The sequence below is a fragment of the Equus quagga genome, chromosome 2, assembly GCF_021613505.1.
Source record: "Equus quagga isolate Etosha38 chromosome 2, UCLA_HA_Equagga_1.0, whole genome shotgun sequence".
Taxonomy (NCBI): domain Eukaryota; kingdom Metazoa; phylum Chordata; class Mammalia; order Perissodactyla; family Equidae; genus Equus; species Equus quagga.
The window spans coordinates 48,110,564-48,131,222 of NC_060268.1; the positions used below are offsets into that span (position 1 = coordinate 48,110,564).

General features: G+C 44.0%; 1 protein-coding gene across 1 annotated transcript in view; it reads right to left on the reverse strand.

Annotated features, from left to right (window-relative positions):
• Window positions 1–562: 562 nt before the first annotated feature.
• Window positions 563–20,659, reverse strand: part of ONECUT1 (one cut homeobox 1) — a 37,620-nt gene continuing 17,523 nt past the window's right edge. The window contains exon 2 of the mRNA XM_046652043.1: window positions 563–7,634. Within this exon, the coding sequence (XP_046507999.1) occupies window positions 7,345–7,634 (290 nt within the window). The 3' untranslated portion in view covers window positions 563–7,344. The remainder of the gene's footprint in view (window positions 7,635–20,659) is intronic.

Consider the following 20,659-nt stretch of genomic DNA (forward strand, 5'->3'; position numbering starts at 1 on the left):
AAATGCTGAAACATTTTAACACTGAAAAGCATGATGGCATCATCACTTGCTTTTTTTTCTTTTTTTCTTTTTTGCTTAGCAAACACAGCAGATGATATTGCACGGCATAAAGTGAGAACAGTAGCGAAGCTTAAAAAAAAATAAAAGAAACCTTAATGCAGTACAGGAAATACTCATAAACAAACCAGAATAATGCCTAATGCATTACACTTTTTGTTGCTACACACAAAAATACAGAAGAAGCATTGGACAGAGAGAAAGAGAGAGAGACAAAATATTTGCAAACAACCGTAACTGGGTACAATAATCATTTAGTCTGAAATGTAGATGCAACATAGAAACTACTACTGCTTTCTAATTGACAAAGAAAATGACAGCAACATTTGTCTTTTATCAAAAAATCTTCTAAGCCCCTCATGGTTAGGTTTTTAAATTAATTATTTAATTATGTATTTACCTTTTTTTTTTTTCATTGCTAAGGATGAACTCCCTCTGCTCTTGGAAAATTTTCTACTCTACTGATCTTTTTTTAAATTTTAATTTAATTTTAATTTTTTTTTTACCTGATGATTGTCTTAGGCACCCTCCTTACATAATAAACCATCAAGCTATCTTGAACAGGGAAACTGAGTCACACTCAAACAATAGCTAAGGGTAAAGGCATACTGAAAATAGAAGAGGGGGAAGGGACGGACCTAGGTGAGTGACAGATGGGCTGACTCCAGAAGGGACAAGAAACACAGGAGATATGAAGACAACTACCAAAGCAAGTGGAAGACAATGTTTTAAAGTTTATTTTGTTAGAAAATACTTGTCACTTGGTTCAGACGACAAATCTAAAAGGAGCCCACAATGATTATGTAATAAATGCAGAACATACCACGAACAAATCGAGACTAAGAGAGAAACAGAAAATATGACGTTGTGAATACAACTCTGTTCAGCGTTTCACTGCTGATGGTAAAAATCTACTCCCTCAACCATTTTCCTGGGCTTTCTATAACTCACTGCACAGCGTTTGTGTTAAAAACAAATAGTCAGTGTTTACCACCAGAGCACTGAATGGTCCTGCAACTCAGAGCAGATTTATTGCCCTATTCAAATACATAACCTGTATAAAAATGTTTCTAAGAAAATGTAACATTTGACCAAAAGTCTAAGCCCTCCCTTTGCTTCCCCCCCCACCCCCAAACACCCCTGCAAAAGAAAATAAGGTCAAATTCTTGTATTGGGAGGAAAAGTATTTACATCTATGGATTTATCCCATGTAGTTGAAATAACTTATTTCAGCCAAATAAACTAAAATAGTGGGTACTGGGCATTCTGAGGATGCCACCAGGCAGCTGAGAACTCTGTGTGTGTGTGCCGATCTTAAAGCTGAGCCAAGTATCTGAACAGCCTCGATTAAGAGGGCCTGGGGCAGGGATCATCTCTAGTGCGGAAAAGAAAACTAGTGGGAGGATGAAGAGTGGGAGATGACAAACCCAAATAGGCTTGGGATCCATTCACCCGGGGCCCTGACATTTGAGGAGAATTCTTCCAATTTTGTTGGCGTGGGCATGGTTGGGGAGGGGAGGGGGTAACTGTGGGTAGCAGATTCCAAGAAACAGATGTGGGGAGGAATACGTAACTTTGAAACCTTTTCCTTAAACTCGATAGCTAGTTGGGGTCCAGCAACCATGTTTTGCTTCTTGCATGGGTTAACCACATGGGCAAGGAGCCTGGTCCCAGCTCAGTCTGGAATTTCTCCGTAAGGGCGTAAAGCCATTATCCTCTCCTCCCAGCTCTGCAAAAGGAACTCTGTCTCCCTGCCTTGCCCGCTGCCTTGAAGCAGTTCAGAGACTTGGTGAAACTTCAGAGGATTTCCAAATTCAAGTTAGCTTGTCTCTTTGCGTTTTCACACTCATGACTTCTCATACCCGTGCGAATGGTTTTAAAAAAAAAAATGCAAAGTATCTCACCAATGCCGGTGCTTTGAAACATTAAATGAGTCTTAAATTCTCTGGAATTTCATTCAGGTCTAACCTGCAAAGTAATCTTTTCCCAAAAAAAAAATAAATAAATTAAAGGAAGAATACAAATAATGCCTTTCTTCTTTCTAAGTGACAAAAAGGACGACCTTGAAACACTCATTTTGGCATGTACAAATTTTTCGAGGGGGGAACCTGGCAGTGTTCACAACACACACTGAAGTGCCTGCTAAGAAAAAGCTAAAGATACACCCTGCAGTTAAGAGAAGCTCTTGCCTTCAGCTTATCTTAGCATCAAGAACGAAAAGATTGTAACATAAAGCTTTGGCCATTTCGAATCTACTATATACATTTTAAAAACTACACAGTCATAAATTAAAGCAGTGATTAAATAAGCTCATATAAAATGTAATTAAATTAAAAAAATCACAGCACATTAGAGAGAAAAATAGGAACCAGTTTCACAAAAAAGAGATTATATATATATTTTTTACCCTGTGGAAACAAATTTACTACGAAACACAAAAACTTCATAAGTAACCACCAAAATGAAAATCATTTCTTATTCCATTCTTGCATTTTTACACAACCCTTAACCCACCTGGGGGACATTTCCAGAAATTAATTCTTCCTTGAGCATCAGAGCAGTTCTGCCAAGAAAATAAACCCCAAACCGAAGGGGGTGGGGTGGGGGGGAACATCCCAAACATACAAACTACAAAATAAATAAGAATTATAAAGTTTCTTTTAAAAGTAACCTTAACAATTATCAAACTAGTAGGTTCTGCCTTATCACATAGACTCTCTATACAACATAACCCTAAAACTTTATTACTATGAGGTATTTGGAAGAATTGGTAAAAGTGATGCACGGCCTGCCTGGGGAAGGGACCCGGTGAAGTGGGGGGAGCCTTGAGAGGGAACGAGGAGCAGGAGGAGCTTTGGTTTATCAGCAAGAAATTGGGAACAAAAAGTCATCCTTTGGTATCAAAGAAAGTTTCATTGCATGGTTGCACGGAAAAAGCACCACGGTGAATAATTATTCGTTTTTTTTTTTTTCATTAGTGGCCTTTCTAAGAGGCTGAGGTATTCAAAGAGTATAAGGTGAGAGAGGTCAACAGCGGTTTAACACTTTGGTTCAAGCAAGGCACTCATCCTAGGAGTTTACAAAGTTTGCAACATGTTTGCCTAGAGATTTACAAGTAGAACTAGCAGTAATAAGAGTAGTATTTCCTAACGTTGTTGTTATTATTGTATCATTATTATTAAGAATGAAGACAAGTTTACACACTGAGTGAAGAGTGAGGAGGGTGGGAGAGGAGGTGGGGGAGGGGAAAGGGAAAGGGGCGGAGTTCCCTCTGCAGACCAAGGCCGTGCATGAAAATATCTTTGGTATTCTTTGGTATCATCAATGTGATTAAAATCACCAATGGAAATCGAGTGAGGTAGCGTCTTTGGTTCACACTATAAATAGTAGATCTTTACACTTTTTTTTTTTTTTTTTTTTTTACACGTGGAAGTAGCTATTTCTTACCTTCTGTTTCTTTGTCCTTACTATTTAGGAAATAGTTACCAAATGTATTGTAAAGCTAACCACACCACAAGAATAGTCCAGAAGGCCCATCGTGTCTCAAAACAGCCTCTGGGGTTTGAATGAACCCTAAACAACTAGATAGGAAAAGAAGTGCTTTCTCTTTGTTTGCTAAATGCATAGTTTTCATTCTTTATGTACAAAGAAGGGAGGACCTTTCTTAGGGAAAATGCCTTTATAGCTCATGTGAAAATGTCCTAGGACTCTTTGGTATAGCGAAATTTGCATCTAACCTGCAAAGGCGGGTCATTCACCTGGGGTAGCAATGGGAGTGGCACGAGTCCCACCGTAGCATAATGCTTTGACTTTTTTTCCTGGAAAATTAATTACGCTTTCTTTGGGCAGAGTGAGTGACGTGTTCAGTTGGAACTTCTGAATTTCCCCACACATTTTCTTTGGTTTGGGGGGTCTGTTCCAGCTGCATCCAGGGACTGAAATACTCACTTACTGACATCCAGAATTCTTTCACCTGAACATTGCCTGAAGTCTGGGCTTGTGGGGTGTCCAGACGTCACATCTCCCATCTTTCTCTTGACCCCCTTTCAGGGAAGCTTCCGGTCACGAGAGGACCTGAATGGTTTATGGCCAAAACAGTCTAACTTTCATTCTACCAAAAAAAACCCCAAAACATGTTATTTGCAGTGCAGTTTTGGAGTAAACAAACATAAAAATAAAAGAGTGGCATACCTTTTGAGATGAATTTTGCTAAAGGATTGAGAAATGAAGGGTGAACAAATGGCACGTGATCTGCTCTGCTGAATGCGGCAGGTTAAGAAAGCTGAGCCATAACTTAATGCCATATGAAAGGGGAATGGAAGCATTTTCTCTCTACATGCCAAGCAGAAGCAGTAAAGAACCAGTCATACATGATGGGAGTAGTGTATTGCTTGGGAGAAGCTGAGTTTGTTCACTACGATTTCTAAAAAGCAAAGGCTGTGAGTATGCTTAAACAGTCAAGTAAAAAAATTGCTTTTCAGGCTCTGATTTGTGCATCTGTGTATGAGAAAATATATCTCTAGGCCCTGAAATCGCATAATGGGTGCAAATTCAATGCTGGTATGAAAATTATCTTTGGTGTTAGCAAAGAGGATCACTGGTTATTTTTCAAAAAACCATTATGGTGGGAATATTAAAAATGTAGTAATATTCTTTGAGACTGTGTCTACACAGTACTAAAATCATTGGTTGAAAATTTAAAATGCAGTTGGATAAATTTGAGGGAGTAATATAATAAAAACAAAAAAAAAAAACCCATGGTTGTCTGAATTCAACTTTCATTTTTCCTAGGGTATTGAATTTGGTAAGATTGTGTGTAGACACAGCTTGAATTTCCCTGCCTTTAAAATTCTCATGTTTTAAATAAATAAGGCTTTCCTCCCTCCTAAATTATAAATACCTTATGTAGCTGTACCCTTGGCCCCCTCCATTCCTGGAGAGAGGGAAAAAGTTAATCAGTTTTTTTCCTTTTTGTTTATGTCATTGACAAGATGATATTTTTAGCAAATCTCAAAGGGTGGCCATTTAAATGTTGTCTTTAACAGCTGAATTATAATTGTGCCATATTTAGAAGGGAAAACTTTAAGCTGGAATTTGGGGTGAGATTAAAAAAAATACTCAGACAAAATGCGTCAAGGCAAACGCGCTATTTCATCAAAGGAGAAGGAGGTGTTCGTTTCCTTTTCTCGTTATACAGCAAACACACAGGAGACACAGATGGTTTGTTGGTCTGGCCTCCTTCCTCCATGTGCCTGCCTCTTCCAGACCTAGACAAGATGCTGAGATTTGATCCTAAGGAGTTAGGTTTTGTGTCAAGATAGTTGAATTTTTTTCTTTAGTGTTTTAGTGAATCTCAATAAACAACTTATTGTTGAGCTAATATTTAAGTTTATATTTCTAGTTAGGCGTGTTAATTAACCAAGAGTATCCAATTCTTACTTAACAGCGCAAAAGGCATCCACTTATATGAGTTACAATTCAACGGAATTCAGAGAATTTTTCTAGGAATCAAGTGATTCATTCAGGTACTACTTTTACAACTGTTATCTTTTTTTTTGGCCTTGATTTCTATAGCCCTGGTTAAGTGATTTGAAAAAGTAGAAATTTAAAATGTCGTATTTCGAAGCCCAGGTCTAGTTTTTCATCTGTCCCTGCTAGAGAGTGGAATTTATGTTATAAAGCTTCCAGCTTAATGCAGTAGCAAGAAAGAATGCAGTATGTTTTAGAGGCTATGCTGTGAAATAAATAGCTTCATACGTATAGAACCCAATGTCTTGTCTTTCACTAGAGCTCAGGCTTTTTCTATGCAGTTCCACCAATTCTACCATTTCTTGGTCGTACCTGCTATTTTTGTTGATGTCCAAGTCATAAAATGTCTGGGACTGGCAATAAAATCAGTTGGATTACATTTTAAGGATGATTACAAATACTATATAGTTAATTTTAATAATATTGTTGATCTACTCACTCTATTTGTGTTTGTAAAGTATTTTAAAAAGCTATTTGGTGTCAAATGCATAAAGTGAATTTAAGTCAAATTAACCTAAGTATGGAGTCTTTTATTCAGTGGTCTTTTACTAAAAAGCATTACTTGGAACAAATTTTCCAATTTAGTTACCTGCCCTGTTAAACATAGTTGTGTAGTTTACAAATGGGGTCCTACTTTGGAAGAATCTCCAGGTTTTCTCAGCTGTGAACAGATTATGGAATCATGTCTGTGTCTACTTACGCGACATTTATGGATCCCGAAAGGGAGTGTGCCATCTGGATGTACACGTGTTCTGCATCAACCTCTCTGTTATGATATTAATTGCTTCCCTGAAGCTACATTCTTTCTTGCCAGTTCTGAAAACTAATATTTCAAATGCTTCCAGAGTCATAAATAATAGTCATGGTTCTATGTGGCATGTGTATTACAGCTAGATCAGTTCACACGTATAACTTTACATAGTATCTTGTGTAAAAATAGCTTTGGTTATTAAAATCATTGCAATAAAATACCTGCACTATAATATTAAGTGTGTTCTTTGGTACCTAGGTGATTTTTTTTTAATGGGTGGACTCTTGTTTCATTTCTTAAAAAATATCTGAACATTCCTTAACAAACAAAGAGAATGCACTGGTTTAGGTGTCATTCAAATTTCCTCTGCTGGGTTTGAATCTGCATTTCGGTTGCGGGCCTGGCAGGTTCAAACACTCTAGGCTAGGCGAGCGAAACCACACTCCGAATCCAATGAACTCAGACAACCCCACACTGTGTTGGTTGCACTCCTACAGCACAACCGTTCCTGAAGACCAGCCCTGCCTAAGTCCCTAACCACTGGTGGGGTGTGTGTGTGTGTGTGTGTGTGTGTGTGTGTGTGTGTGTGTACACACGCACACATGCACACACAGTACTGAGACACCGTACACCTTCGTGGCATAGTGGAACAGATAAGAAAGTTCGATCTTAAGAGATGTCCACTCAACGGCTCCCAACCACTATGCTCCAAACCTCAAAACAGCCAAGCACAGCGAGAACAATCCTAGATTAAAGGGATGAGATCCACTGGTGTCTTCCCGCTCATAATTTTTCTTGCCAAGTTGTCGCCCCGCTGAAGTGTGTGTCTCCGAACAAAGTCAGAATGCAGGTGAGCTCAGTCTTTGGTTTCTTTGGACTATAAATAACATTTTTTTTTCTTCAAATATTTCTAAGTATAAACCTGCTATCTTGAGGTCCTGGTCTTTTAAAAATTTTTTTTTTTATTTAAAGCTTTTCCACCGAGGTTTCAGTTTGTGGTTACTCCTTCATGCTTTGGTACAAGTGCTTGATGAAGATGAGTTGCCTGAATTGGAGCTGCCCTCGTCCTGCCACTTGTCCAGACTCCTCCTCCTCGCGTTCATGAAGAAGTTGCTGACGGTGCTCAGCTCCAACCCCAGCTGCTGGGAAATGGTGATTTGTAATTCTTTGGATGGACGCTTATTTTCCTTGAATATTGCATGGAGAGTTCGACGCTGGACATCTGTGAAGACCAACCTGGGCTTTTTGGGTGTGTTGCCTCTATCCTTCCCGTGTTCTTGCTCTTTCCTTTTGCATGCTGCAAAGAAACACAGAGGATGTTAGGATAAACTGCCCGGGGGAATCAAGAGTAGAAAAGTAGAGCCAATAAAATTTGTTAGTCCTTCTTCACGCCCGCTTTCTGTCTGCTGACTTCTGATTTCAGGGCCATGGTGAGCTGGGAGGGAAGTGTAACAAAAGGATAGAGAATTAGGAGGAGGGGGAATTCCGTGAGTCCTGGGCTGGGTCCTGGCTTTGAAAAGCATCTGCATTTTGTCTGTGGTAAATCAATTAACCCTACCTGGGCCTCAGATTCCTCATAGCAGAACGTAGCGTCCTGGCTAAATGAACTTATTGTTTGAATTTTTATAACATCATCTGCAAAATGGTTATGAGAATACCTACCTTGCTGGGTTGCCGTAGGGATATGTGAAATAATACATGTAAAAGTTTATGTTTACCGAAGTGCTTTACAAACGTAAAATATTATTAGCTAGAAGTGGGTGTATTCTTCAAAGGCTTTAGTCTGCTGCTGGTAGAATACCAAGAGCCTAAGTGAGACTCTTAAAACCAAATAAAAAATAATTGCATTTGTTTCCCTTCTGATCTTTTTTGTTTTCCAGGAAACTCTGTATGTAAGAAGATTCTGCATATCGTGTCCCACCACGCCCATCAAACAGTCTTCCACTGACTCTTTAGTGGCACTGGGACTGGTGGCAGTGTGAAGCCAGCTTCCTCACCGTGGGGCTAAACCCTGTCGAGTGAGCCGTGTTCTCCTTTGGGGTCTCTCTGGGCCTCCTTTTTGATCGTGGTGAGAGTCTTGCCCTTGGAGCCCCCCTTCCCTTACCTCATCTCCCACTGAGAAGGTCCATTCCTTGCTCATGCACTTTGGTCCTGGATCATGAAGCTGCTTCTTGGCTACTAGAGCTATTATGGAGCACCCTATCACAAGCTGCCCTCAGGCCCCCAGGGCTTGGTGCTGGGTCAGGGTCTCTCCTCACCTCAGAAGCTGTCCTCCTCTTTCTAGCCTAATGTGGCTCACTGGCTTCCACCTGCCAGAGGGGCACTAAGGGCTGCATTGCTAACCGCCTCTCACTCTCCACCATCATCCCTACGGCCATCCCCAAAGAACCATATGACTCAAGTAAAAGCAGTGCTCTGGTTATGCTGATGCAACTTTAAGACAAGGCTCCTCTGCCCTGACTCCTATCAGATTGCTGTCTCTTGGGCCCCTAGGCAGGCGTTCTAGAGCAGCCACTGCTATCTTCATATCTGGCTGGCTCACTCTGACGTGCGCTCCAACCACAGTGAGAGGCATCCTCCTGGTGGAGGTTGGGACTGTTGCTCCTTTGTATCTCCCCAGTCCTCCAGTTGGCTGCCCTGCCTGTTGCTGTTTCCTGCTCCACCTCCTGCCTTTCTATATCCCAGTTCTCAGTCTCTCACTAGGTGTCCACCAGCTCTGGCTACGTGCAGCCTCTGCTCCCCATGTCGCTCTGCTCCCCTGCCTGCCCCTACCTGTCATTCTTAGCTAAGCAGATCCTGGATTTCAGAGTTCCCCTAAGGCCTTAGGTGCCCAACAATCAGATCCGCTGAGAAGCTAATAGGTGAAGGGTGAAGACATTTCCAGTCTTTCGAGTCCAATTGAGGGGTCTTCAGATTTTTTAATGATGTACTACTTAGTAAAAAATGTTTTGAGTGTATACTCTCTTATATTATTTGTTTATAAATTATATATATATGTATTATTGTATTACTATATTATGGACATTACAAAGCATTCATAAAATAAAAATAAATAGACATAGAAATTCTCTTCAACAGAGGCATCAGCTTGCCCAGGCTCTAGAGTGCTCTCACCCCCCTCACAGGACCACTGGTCCAACCGTTAGGAAAAATAAGGGTAAGAATTTCAGAATGGACATGAAGGGAGACCCCAGTCATCAAAGAGAGATTTTTAGGCAAGTCAGGCCTTACGGTACCTTTCATAACATATCCCGTAGGTCACTGGCTATGCCCCCTGCCCTACGTGAGGGGCGGCATCAACATCATGAGAAGTATTCATTTGATGCCCAATTCCCTCAAAGTGTTGAGCTGCATATACTGAACGAGATGAGATGCCCCAAACAGAGTCCCTCCCCCCAGGGACCTAAGCCTTCATTGAGCAACTGGATTAAGTCCCTGAAAACACAGCTGACTAGACTGAAGTAAGCTTCAATTAGTTTGAGACAACCCATGTGGACGCAGCTTTATGCAATACTGATGTGTATGGCTGATGGGTTCACTCACATTCAAAACTGAATATAACCCAGGCTCTGCTCTTAAGGAGGTCAGTCTAGCAGTCACATAAGTAAATAACTGCAAGAGTATAAAGAGAGTATACAGGATGTTAGTACTGCCTGAGCATGTTAAGGAAGGCATCACAGAGGAGGGGGTGCTTACGCTGGGCCCTAAAGGATGAATACAAGTTTGCTAGCAAGAGAAGTGGGGAAAACTCATTCCCAGCAGGGGGATCAGCATCTGTGAAGGATTGATAAGTATTAGTAGATTGGTGTTAGTGGCACAATAGTGCATGCAAAGAGGAAAGCTGTGGGAGCAAGGCTAGAGACTAGATATGAATTATCTTGTAGGCAAGGAAGAGTTATTGAAAGGTCTTGAATGAGGGTGTAGTGTGATTAAATTTGGGTTTAGAAAACTTTGCTGTTGTGGGGCATGAATTGGAAAGTAGCAAGGTTAGGGCCAAGGATGCTGTGGCACATCACCCTGATCCCCCTCAAGACTAAGGCACACATTCCTCCACCTGCTGTAAGAGTTGGGGGCGGGTGGCTCTCAGCTGAGGTCCATTCTGGAATTGCCATTGGCCAAAGGTTGCACCACCCTTGGGGGGAGAGGGGGGCTCCCCACATCCAGTGGGGGTGGGAGGATAGGGAATGTGGGTATGGAGGGTGGAGGCTGATGAGAGTGGGAATGTGTTGGTTGAAGGCTCCCACCTCCCATCCCCTTGCAGCAAGTTGGGACAGGTCTGAAGGGTCATCCAGTTCCAGAACATTCCATAGGATTGGTTGAGGCTATTCTCCCAACTACATCAAAGTTCAACTTCTCCCTCTGCCTGGGCTTACTTCCTCTGCTCTCCACCCTCTCCTCTGCCCCCATATGTTATTCTCCATAGCTCTCTCCAACAACCTTCCTGCATGCAAGTCTCAGAAACCCAGAGTCTGTTTCCCAGAAAGCCTGACCTAAGATAGAAGCCAATTAGAAAACCACTACAGTGAGGACCCCAAATTAGATGATGGCAGTTGAGGATGGAAAATAGGGAGAAAATTCAAGAGCTTCTTGGAAAGTAGAATCAGGAAGACTTAATGACTACTTGGCTGGGAGGGTGAAGTTCAGAAGATCTCCCAGGTTTCTGGTTGGATGGTAGTAATGGGGCCATTAGGGAATGTGGATAGAGAACTGGGTTTTATGAGGGCAGTAATCACTTCTGTGTGGGACAAATTGCATCTGAAGTGCTTGTTGGACATTCTGTTAAAGATCTCCAATAGGTGGTTGTCCAGCAGATAGCAGGATATATGGGGTCTGGAGCTCAGGGGAGAGGTCTGGGCTAGGAGTATAGACTGGGAAGTCATTAGGGCTCTAGATGGTAAGTTACATAGAACACACACATATGGAAAAGTAAATAACTGAGTGTCGGGTGCACACAACTTCTTTATCATTCAAAGGGCATAGCTAAGGGAAATCACAAAGAGATATCCATTTTCCACCTAACCAGGATGTATGTTCGAATGACTTCAATTTGGTCCTTGGCATTTGGCAGGACTGACTGGGCTGAAGCTACTTTCCAGCCAGCAGCTCCCAAATGGCGTCAGAGGAATGATACTGTCTCAAATAGGGGTTCCTTGAAAAGATGGTTTGCAGGTCAAGTACATTTAGAGAAACCTACTATATATCGCCTCCTCCTCAACATTCATAATATGTGTTTAGCATGTGTAATTCTATTTCCAAAATTTCCTTAACCCCAGAACCCTGTTTGGTAGAGACCATCTAATAATGTCTCCTCCATTACTAACGTTGGGGAAACACAGTTTGGGAGTTTCTGCCCCCAGCTCTCAAGCATTGTCGACATCACAGTGTCAGAACCTGGGAAGGGAGATTCTCCCAGAGCAGGGAGCCTGGCTGGCTCATTCTGTGTCTCCAGGGCATCCTGGCATAGTGTCTGGCTTGAAGGGGAGCTCAGTACCCGTGTGGGTCCTGGAGGGGGTGTCTGTGACTAAATGCACGTGGTATATTTGGAGAGAACTCTGTGTAGAAGTTGAAGTTGCTTAATAAGAAAGCAGAGACATCAGCAGAATGGAGAGTGGAATAAAATTTGTTGAGGGTCACTGGGTGATCTCAACAAGGAGGCTAGGAGAGGCAACCCACATAAATAAAACCATGCTTCTAGAAGGTTGTATAAAATTATAGCTTTTGGAACTGTTAAGAGAACATGAATGAGAGCAATGTTTTGGAATTTCCACGGAATTCATTGCAGGGCAGAGATTACTCATTATAAGGTAGGAAGCCCCCAACTGGAGCACACGAGAGTCCACACAAGTGTGCAAGGCAGAGAGAGTAAGGGAGTGGGAGCGGAGCATGACAAGAGTTACTGTTGCTTGGGGAGCAGTACTGCACATGTTTTATGTGAAAGTTATTTTGTGTTTTATATGAAATTTTCTGTTTGGGTATGCAGTTTCCACTAAGAATAGAGAAGTATTTATTATCCAACTGGGTTAAAGAGAAGGAGATTCCTATCGTTTGTGAAAGGCAGTACTGAAAAGGAAGATGACCTGTCATGAGTCACCTCCACGACGTGGGCAAGCAGATGTATCTGGAGGATGCAGTGGCAAAGTGTCGTCAGGGCTGTCTCAGACAGGTGACTTTGATCTTCTCTGTGGGTGAGGTCACCCACAGCTGGTACCACATAGGAGGAAGAAGTTGGCATGGAAGATGGTAAAAGGCAGAGCATGACTTTGTGCACCACAAGAATAAAAGATCATAATGAGTAAAAAAAAAAAGCAAAAGGCAATGCATGAGGATGTGGGCAAAGGACAGAGGCTTTCATTTCAGGTATGCCAGGGCCCGTGCTTTGCCCACAGTTGGCAAGACAGAGCCAAGGGTACTCCAGGAAATATGAATTCTGAATGATGTTGAAAGATATTCCATGCACAATGAGTTTTCAGGTCAGTCAGTTTCGGAAATGCTGAGTTAATGAACGATTAAACAAGCTTCTTCAATGCAGGACTTCTCAGAGCCTTTAATATGCTAATATGCACCGATACTTTCTAGTTTATGGAGTCTCCCAAACTTATTTGATTTAGGAACTCTTTATTCAGGAAATTTCTCTCAGGAATGGTATTGCTTACAACAGTGTTCTTCAAAATGGGGTTGCCAGACCCATGCTGGTCTGTGAACTGTCACTGACCTGCAGCAAGATCAGTACAGAAAATTGAGAAAAAGTAATTAGAAATTTTTATGGCAGTTTGACATTGCTGCAACATTCAAGTGTGTGATTATTTTTTTTGTACTATCAAAACTATTGGTCCAGGACAAATGGAAATTAGAAATGAACAACTAGTCCTTTACTACATAGAGTTTAAGAAGCCCTGCCTTAGAGCACACTTTATCAAACACGGTACAGAGAAACATCCTAGAATCACTGTCAGCCAAGCATTCGTGTACCAACTTATATCCATTTTCCTGATTTAATGACACAAAGGACGTTACAGCGTGGAAACTGCTGATCGAGCTGTGCAAACGTCTGCCAAGAATTCGTCTGGGAGTATGTAGGCACAGACATATTGGCCTGGGAGACACTTATAAAGCCAGAGGGATTTATAATACAACTTCTTAGATGAACCTGGGCTGAGAGGAGACAAGCTCAAGTCCCAGCTCTGTGGCCACTGACAGATGTGTGATCTGGGGCAAGTCCCTCACCCTCTTTGAGCCTTAGTTTACCCAGTTGTAAAACAGGGGACAATGGCCTTCTTTCCTTACAAGATTGTCATAGGAATTGAATAAGATATGCTGAAGCGACTGTTAAAACTATAAACTCTCAAGGAGTATTCTAGACGTTTGCAACTTGATTTTCTGATCCTTCCTTCCTTCTTTAGTTGAGACAAAAGGATAAACGTCGAATTACAAAGCAGGCTTGCATCTCTGCTGTCTCTAGCCTGTGCTGTGAACTTGGATGCATCACTTGACCAAACGAGCAGGCTGTGTTCTAAGGCCCCTGCGGGCTCGAAAGCCCTGGAGTCAACAAATGCACGGCTGCAGGGTGCCCCCGGATTCCAAAGGCTCTCATTCTCTCAGTTCAAAACATCTGAGCTAACCTTAGCCCATCACTTAGAATACATCGCCACTCTGTTGACTTTTCCACCGCATCTTCTCCATCCCTACGGCTGCTCAGAGAGAGCAGACAATGGCTGTGCAGGGACATCAGCCGGTCCAGCAAATCCTCCAGACCACGTTCATCTGAATGAAGGTGATACAACATAAGCTCACAGTTCCTTTGACCTCATGAGCTTAGAGGTTAAAACAACTACCACCATCACCACAGACCCTGCGGATAGTCAAGTATCTACCTGCCTAGGACTCTGAGCCGTTGAACGACAGGTACTATATTTTTACTGAGTTCCTACTTTTCATTAAAATTGTAAGACAATTTGTTTAACTTGCTTCCTGAGGTCCTTGGTATATTTGTCCCAGAATTGGTTGCTTCACATAGAATGCAGCCTCAGGATTAGAATAGGCTGTCTTCTTGGGGGCAGCAGAGCTGTGTGTGTTCCAGTGTGTACTTTCTGGAAGTACGCTGATGGTCCAGCTCTAGTCAGAGGGTGCTCTACATTCCTGGCTTATGACGGAGGAAGCTTCTGTCAAACGCATTGCACTAGCTGTCAGAAGGTCTGGGTTCTGCTCCTGGCTCTGTCATGAATTAGTTGAATGACTGGGTTAAATCCCTTGACCAAGCTGGGTCCAGGTTCTTTGGTTGTATAACGAAGGGATTGCACTAAGTAACTTACAGTCCCTTCTAGGTGCCGCTCTATGACTGGATGTGTGTAAACAGCTGTCAACATCCCTCTGGGGGAAGCAGCAGGCGGTACCGTACAGGCAGGACCATTGGTTTCTACATCATAAATGGGCGCCTGGAGAGTGTGAGGGTTAAGCTGTTCACTCTAGGGGCAGCTGGGCCACCCTTCCAGTCCATGCCCCTCTTTGGTCAGACTATCCACATACCACTACCTGCATGTCACTCCTGGCAGGCAGAGATGGGCCGGGGTGGGGATGGGGGGGCAGTTTGGGGAGGAGAGCACCTTTAGACGAGGTAGGAAAGGAAACAAGACCTGTGTGCTTAGTAAACAATATTATCAGGTAAAGTCAGAAAATTGGACTTCATCAATTGAGTTATTCTTAGACATAATTCGTAAATTTATGTAATTTTGTAAATCTTTGGCAAATTCTAGCTTATCTTAGTTACACTCAGGAGGAGAATGGAGAATGTGTGTTTTTGGTGGGGGGACGGTGGGTGCACAAACAGACAAGAGAAAATCAGGGATTGGCGCACTTCAAGGGCGGCATGGCATCTGACAGAATAAGACGGGAGTGGAGCCAATGAATGGTAAACCGTGTGTCTCCCGCTTTAGACACATTATTTATTTAATTTTGGCAACAGCTCTCTGAGGTGTTGCATTTGATGGGCTAAAGGAAATTGAGGAACTTAACCTGAGGAGAGGACAGTTTCAGCCTCGAAGTCTGGATGGAGAACCCTAGAGACAGGATGCAAGGATTGAGGGGGCTGGCGCAGAGCCAGGCCTGAGTGACTGAAGTCAGATTTACTTGGTAGTCCAAATCGAATGGACTGAAGATGGAGACTATGCCCACAGCTTCCCCATTCACGTGTGGCTTGTACCCTGTGAGTCCTTACACTGTGGCCACATAGTTTCTCCCTCCAAACTCCTGAGTGTCTGCTGTCCTCACATGATTGCAGGGGAGAGCAGGAAAGGAGAAAGGCTGAGATTTTCAGGGCACCGTGAAACTGCCTTGCCACCTAAAGACAGCGTGGCATTTAATAGGGGCTGCTAGAGGCCCAGTGTCTTCACCCCAAAGGCCAATGCCAGTGCTGAAAACAGCAAGCCACAAGGTCAAGGACTTTTGAGCAGGTAAGCCTGTGATGTCCCCAGTCGCAAGCCTGGATATAGAGGAAAGCCAGGCACGGCCGAGGCCCCTCAGCTCCTCTGCTGCTCCAGTGCCTCTGGGGGCAGGGAGGGTGCACGGGTGAGGCAAAAGCACACCCTTGATTCTACCCAAATTCCAGATGGGCTTGGCAGGGACATCCCTGCACCTCTGCTCAGGGGAGCTGGGGGCTTCAGGGGCAGGAAAAAAGGATAAAAAAGCAGCCGGGCCAGAATAGGCAAATCCATAGGGACAGAAGGTAGGTTGGTGGTTGCCCATGGGAGCAAGTGGTGGAAGGAAAGGGATTGAGTGCTAATGGTTTAGAGTTTCTTTTTTTGGAGGCAATGAAAGGTTCTAAAATTGATTGTGGTAATAGCTGCATAGCTCTTGACTATACTAAAAGCCACTGAATTATATACTCTAAATGGGTAAATCATATGGCACGTAAAGTATATCTCAATAAAATTGTTTAAGAAAAAAGCAGCTGGGCATGCACACAGGGCGAGCCCTCTGCTCTCACCCCTCCTGCCCCCCTGTCTGCCACTGAGAGGGAACCTTTCTGGACTGTGGCAAGGACAAGAGGGGGTCGGCTGTTACTGAGGTCTACTGAGCCCCCAAAGACCCCTTCTTGACAGCTGAAGCTGTTTTTCAAAGTAAACTCTACAAGATGATGTATATGGATAAGCAAGCATGCAAATACAACAGATTTCAGTAAAACAAGATCGGGGCCGGGAGGGACATAAAGGGGAGCTATGGGAGTGAACGTGGCAGGTTCCTGAGCCCATTTTACAGGCCAGTACCCACACTGCGGAGGTCAAAGCCACAGCCTCAGGATTAGAGCTTCGACTCCAGGAGTCCTGGGTCATCACGTTACCTGCTTTGCTTCAGATTATTTTGCTGCACTGTGTGTATATTTATAAGCCGGGTCCCCCAACTGTTTTTGGAATGAGGCAGCTCTCAAGTGGCAAATTTAGAGGGCACAGCACAATGTCCAATTTGAAAAGCCGCTCTAGTGAGTTCTAACTGATAGGGCCAAGGGCAGCCTTGCACGGGAAGCGAACTCGTGCACCGACTGTCAGGAAAGTGAGACGCCCAGGAGAGGGAGGTGGAGCCAATGCAACGTGCTGGACACGGCTAGCTGTGCTTGTGTCTGTGAGTTTGTGGGTAGCCGGAGCACCTGCGGAGACTCTCCTGAGCATGGACACGAAAGGCTTAGTGAAAATACACAAAGAGCAGACATCCCCAGTCGGGAACGATCCCTGTAACTCACCCCTGTACCTTGCTTTACAGTGCTTAGACCACCTCCATAAAGCCTGACTATGTGATCCCCACAAAACTCAGGGGAGGTAGAAATGGGTAATATTTCCTTTTCTGTAGATGAAGAAACAATGTCAGGTTAGGTAACTTGCCTATGGGCACACAGCTAAAAGTTGGGGACCTCCAACTCCACTGTGCCTTGGAGGCAGATATCAGCACAGTGGACACATCATGAAAACTTTCCCTAGGATGGTTCAACATGCAGGAGCAGCTGGGGAAGGGGAGCCCAGGGAACCCGCAGCCAGGGTGAGCGGAACGGGAGCAGTTGGCCTGCGGGCAGCAGGCTGGCTGTCAGCCAGACCTGCCTGGCTGTGGCTAAAAGGATTGTGTTGGCCCACGCAGGAAAGTGGGCTGCATGGAAGCTGAGATGGTGGGGGTTCGGGCAGCATAGGGGACTGCACACCCACACTGGCCTGGGAGAGGGACCGGAGTGAGTCTGGTTTCAGTAGGGGTGCAGAGGAACACTGTCTCCACATGGTTCTTGGCTTTGAGAGGAAGCTGAAGGAAACTGAGCTGACCCACGGGAAAAGGAAAGACGGGGAAGGTGGGCTTCAGCTACAGCTAAGAGAGGTCTGTTCCATCAAACTCAGGTTGGAAAGTCGCCCAAACCTCTCACCACTCCACTTGGTTTGCTTTTTTAACAGAGCTGTCCAGGACAGAGACCTGCCTTCCCATGCACCTGCTGCCTGGAGTCTTCTGAAGTCAGCAGAGAAAACATTTCCATCAACCGCTCTTCTATAGATACAGCTCCCTAGCTGTAGTCCAGGAGAGGCAGGCCTATTGGACTTTACCATCAAAGGAGGGCAGAAGATGCCTGGACCTGGGAAGGGTGGAACAGGACCAGCTGAAACATATGGCTGCTTCCTCTGTGCTAAGCCAGCAAGCGCATCACTTTACAGAGCCTCACGACAACAATGGGAGATAGGTATCACTATTATCTCTAGTTTAAAAGAGGGCAGCCTGAGGCTCAGAGATTAAGAGACTGGCGCAACGTCACCTTGCCAGTAAATGGTGGAGCAGGTGTTTGAGCCCGTGCGGGGGCCCAGCAATGGTCCTGGAGGAGACCAGGACACGTGGCCTGGGTATTCTTCTGGCACAGGGGGGAAGTCAGGGAATTACCAACTTCCACTTTTCATGGCTCCTCAAACAGCCCTTTTTGTGTGATTCTAGACTATCTTCATTCTTCTCCCCAAACACTTTTTATCCTGTGTTCCCTCTGGCACAGGCTGAACCCGAGACAGGAAGATGAGCTGGGCATCCTTGTTGAAGGAACGCACGTCCAAACCGCTAAGAGACTTGCATCATCCTCTTGCTGCCCGTTCCCGCTCACAGGCACACATCTTCCTGAGCACAGGGTCAAGGTTTCTCATACTCACAGGAAGAGACACCACCCTCTGACCCTCTCTCCACGAAGCCCTTTCCCTGCATTGCGGCTTCAGAGAAACCGGTGGGGAGAGAAGCCGCTGCCTTGCGCCTGCTCTTCAGTTAGTGATGAAAGGTAACGTGGCTCTTTTCTGAACGGTTGCTTCAGGAATTCTGATTTTTAAATTCCTAAACTTCTGTTAATGCCTGATCCATTGGCATTTTATTACATCAGTATCCCTCATCTTAAAGAGCCCCCCAATAGTCTGGACCCCAATCATTGGAAATACATGATACTGAGGCCCTAGTTATGATGTTGATTCCACAAAACAGTCAAAACAAATGACTCATCTGATGACTTACTTATTACGCATTGTTATCTCATATAGGCCTACTGCGAATTCTAAGTCTTAGTGGCTTGACCCCATTTCTTTAATTAATAGCTGTATATAATACTTCATAACATTCACATCAATTTAAAGTTACAAAATGGAATTCCTTCAAAAATAACCTACAATTTTGACTATTCACTAAGTCATCAGACATTTTCCACAAACAATTTCAAATTACTGGTTTTCCTTGTTTCCATTTCTGGAAAGTTGTCAGTAGAGTCAAATTGTAAATGCCAGTCTCCCAATCACATGTATCATACAATTAGCCTCACAAGGGTCTCCCGAAAGCCTGAGAGGAAAGCCCTTGGTTGCTGCTCCATCATGATATTCAAGGACCTTGACACTCTGACCCCAACCACCTTTCCCATCTCACTCGCTCTGGTGCCCAGCCACCACCCACACTGAGCCACACTGCTCAGATGTCAGTCCTGCAACCACTATGAACTTTCACACCTCGATTCCTTTGTTCAAATCGTGCCTTCCTTCCTTTTCTTTGATGTCCTTCCTTCTCTTTTTTTTCCATACGAAAGGTTCCCTATGTGATCAAAGCTCAGCTCAAGCCTTTCGTTTTCTGCTGTCTTCTCCATCTCCTCTCCCACCCAGGGAGAACTTCTGTCTCCTGTGCTGATAGAGCCCCCTGAATAATTAGTTATCTCCCTACCCACCTCTCTCCCCAGACCATGAGTTCCATAAGAGTAGACCATGGCTTCTTTCTGTGGCATGCTCAGTATGCTTGTTGGATAAATAAGTTGGATGTGGCCCCATAGAAAATGGAGATGCTCAAGACACAACTCTTTATCTTTCAAAAATGGGTACATAGGGTGAAGCTCCATGAAATCTCCTTAATTCTTTTACTGGATAATTTATTTTGAAGCAGTTTAATGACATTGTGGGGGAATATTTCTGAATTGTCATTGAGAAGTCAGTGAAAGAGGGGCTGAGCTCCTGGTGAAGGAAGCTGGTATTGTCACCACACTTAGGATTGAGTCAGAAGGTGGTTCAGGGCCAGGTAGGGAGGAGGCTACAGTAACAGAGCTGGAAGAGCAGAAGGTGCGGAGGGGCTGAATTTGGGCTGGGGCACTGAAATGAGCTAGGAATAGGGCAATCATCCCCACCCAGATGAGGTGCCCATGTGGGGCACTGGGTATCAGAGGGCAGAGGGATACTGTCTGTGTCTGCTTTTGCTAAGTCTGGGTGGTGATTGGTCGAGATATACCTTAGTCAAGTACAGAGTTGATAAAGATCTGATTTATGGATAATCTCAGCAAATATCCATTGCAGAGTCTGTGCGGTGGAAACCATAACAATAAATTAATGAGATGACCCCAGGGGAATAATCTTGGAGAAATTCAATTGACAGGATGAAGGACTCAGATGAAGAATGCTTTATAAAGAAGGCGAAATGAAATACCATTTTGTTTCTTTTTCTTCTGGCAACTGCCAAGTCATCGGACTTCTTGGGTAGGGCCTCTGGCTGTTGGTGGCCTGGATCCATGGGTGGGGGTGTCATTTCCCCTGGGTTTCAGGATTGGCCTGAATTTTGCAGTGGGAGAGGCTGGAGGGACCCTCAGAAGTTCTTAGCCTTTGCCATAAATTGGAATCACCCAGGAAACTTCAAGAACACTGATGCCTGGGATGGATCTTCAGAGATACTGATTTATTCAGCCTAGTGGAGGCCTGGGCCTGGGATTTTTCAAAGATTCCAGGAGATTTTAACACATACCCAAGGATGACACCACTACTCTAAACCAGTGCTGCTCCAACTTGAGTGTACAAATTTGAGTCATTTGGA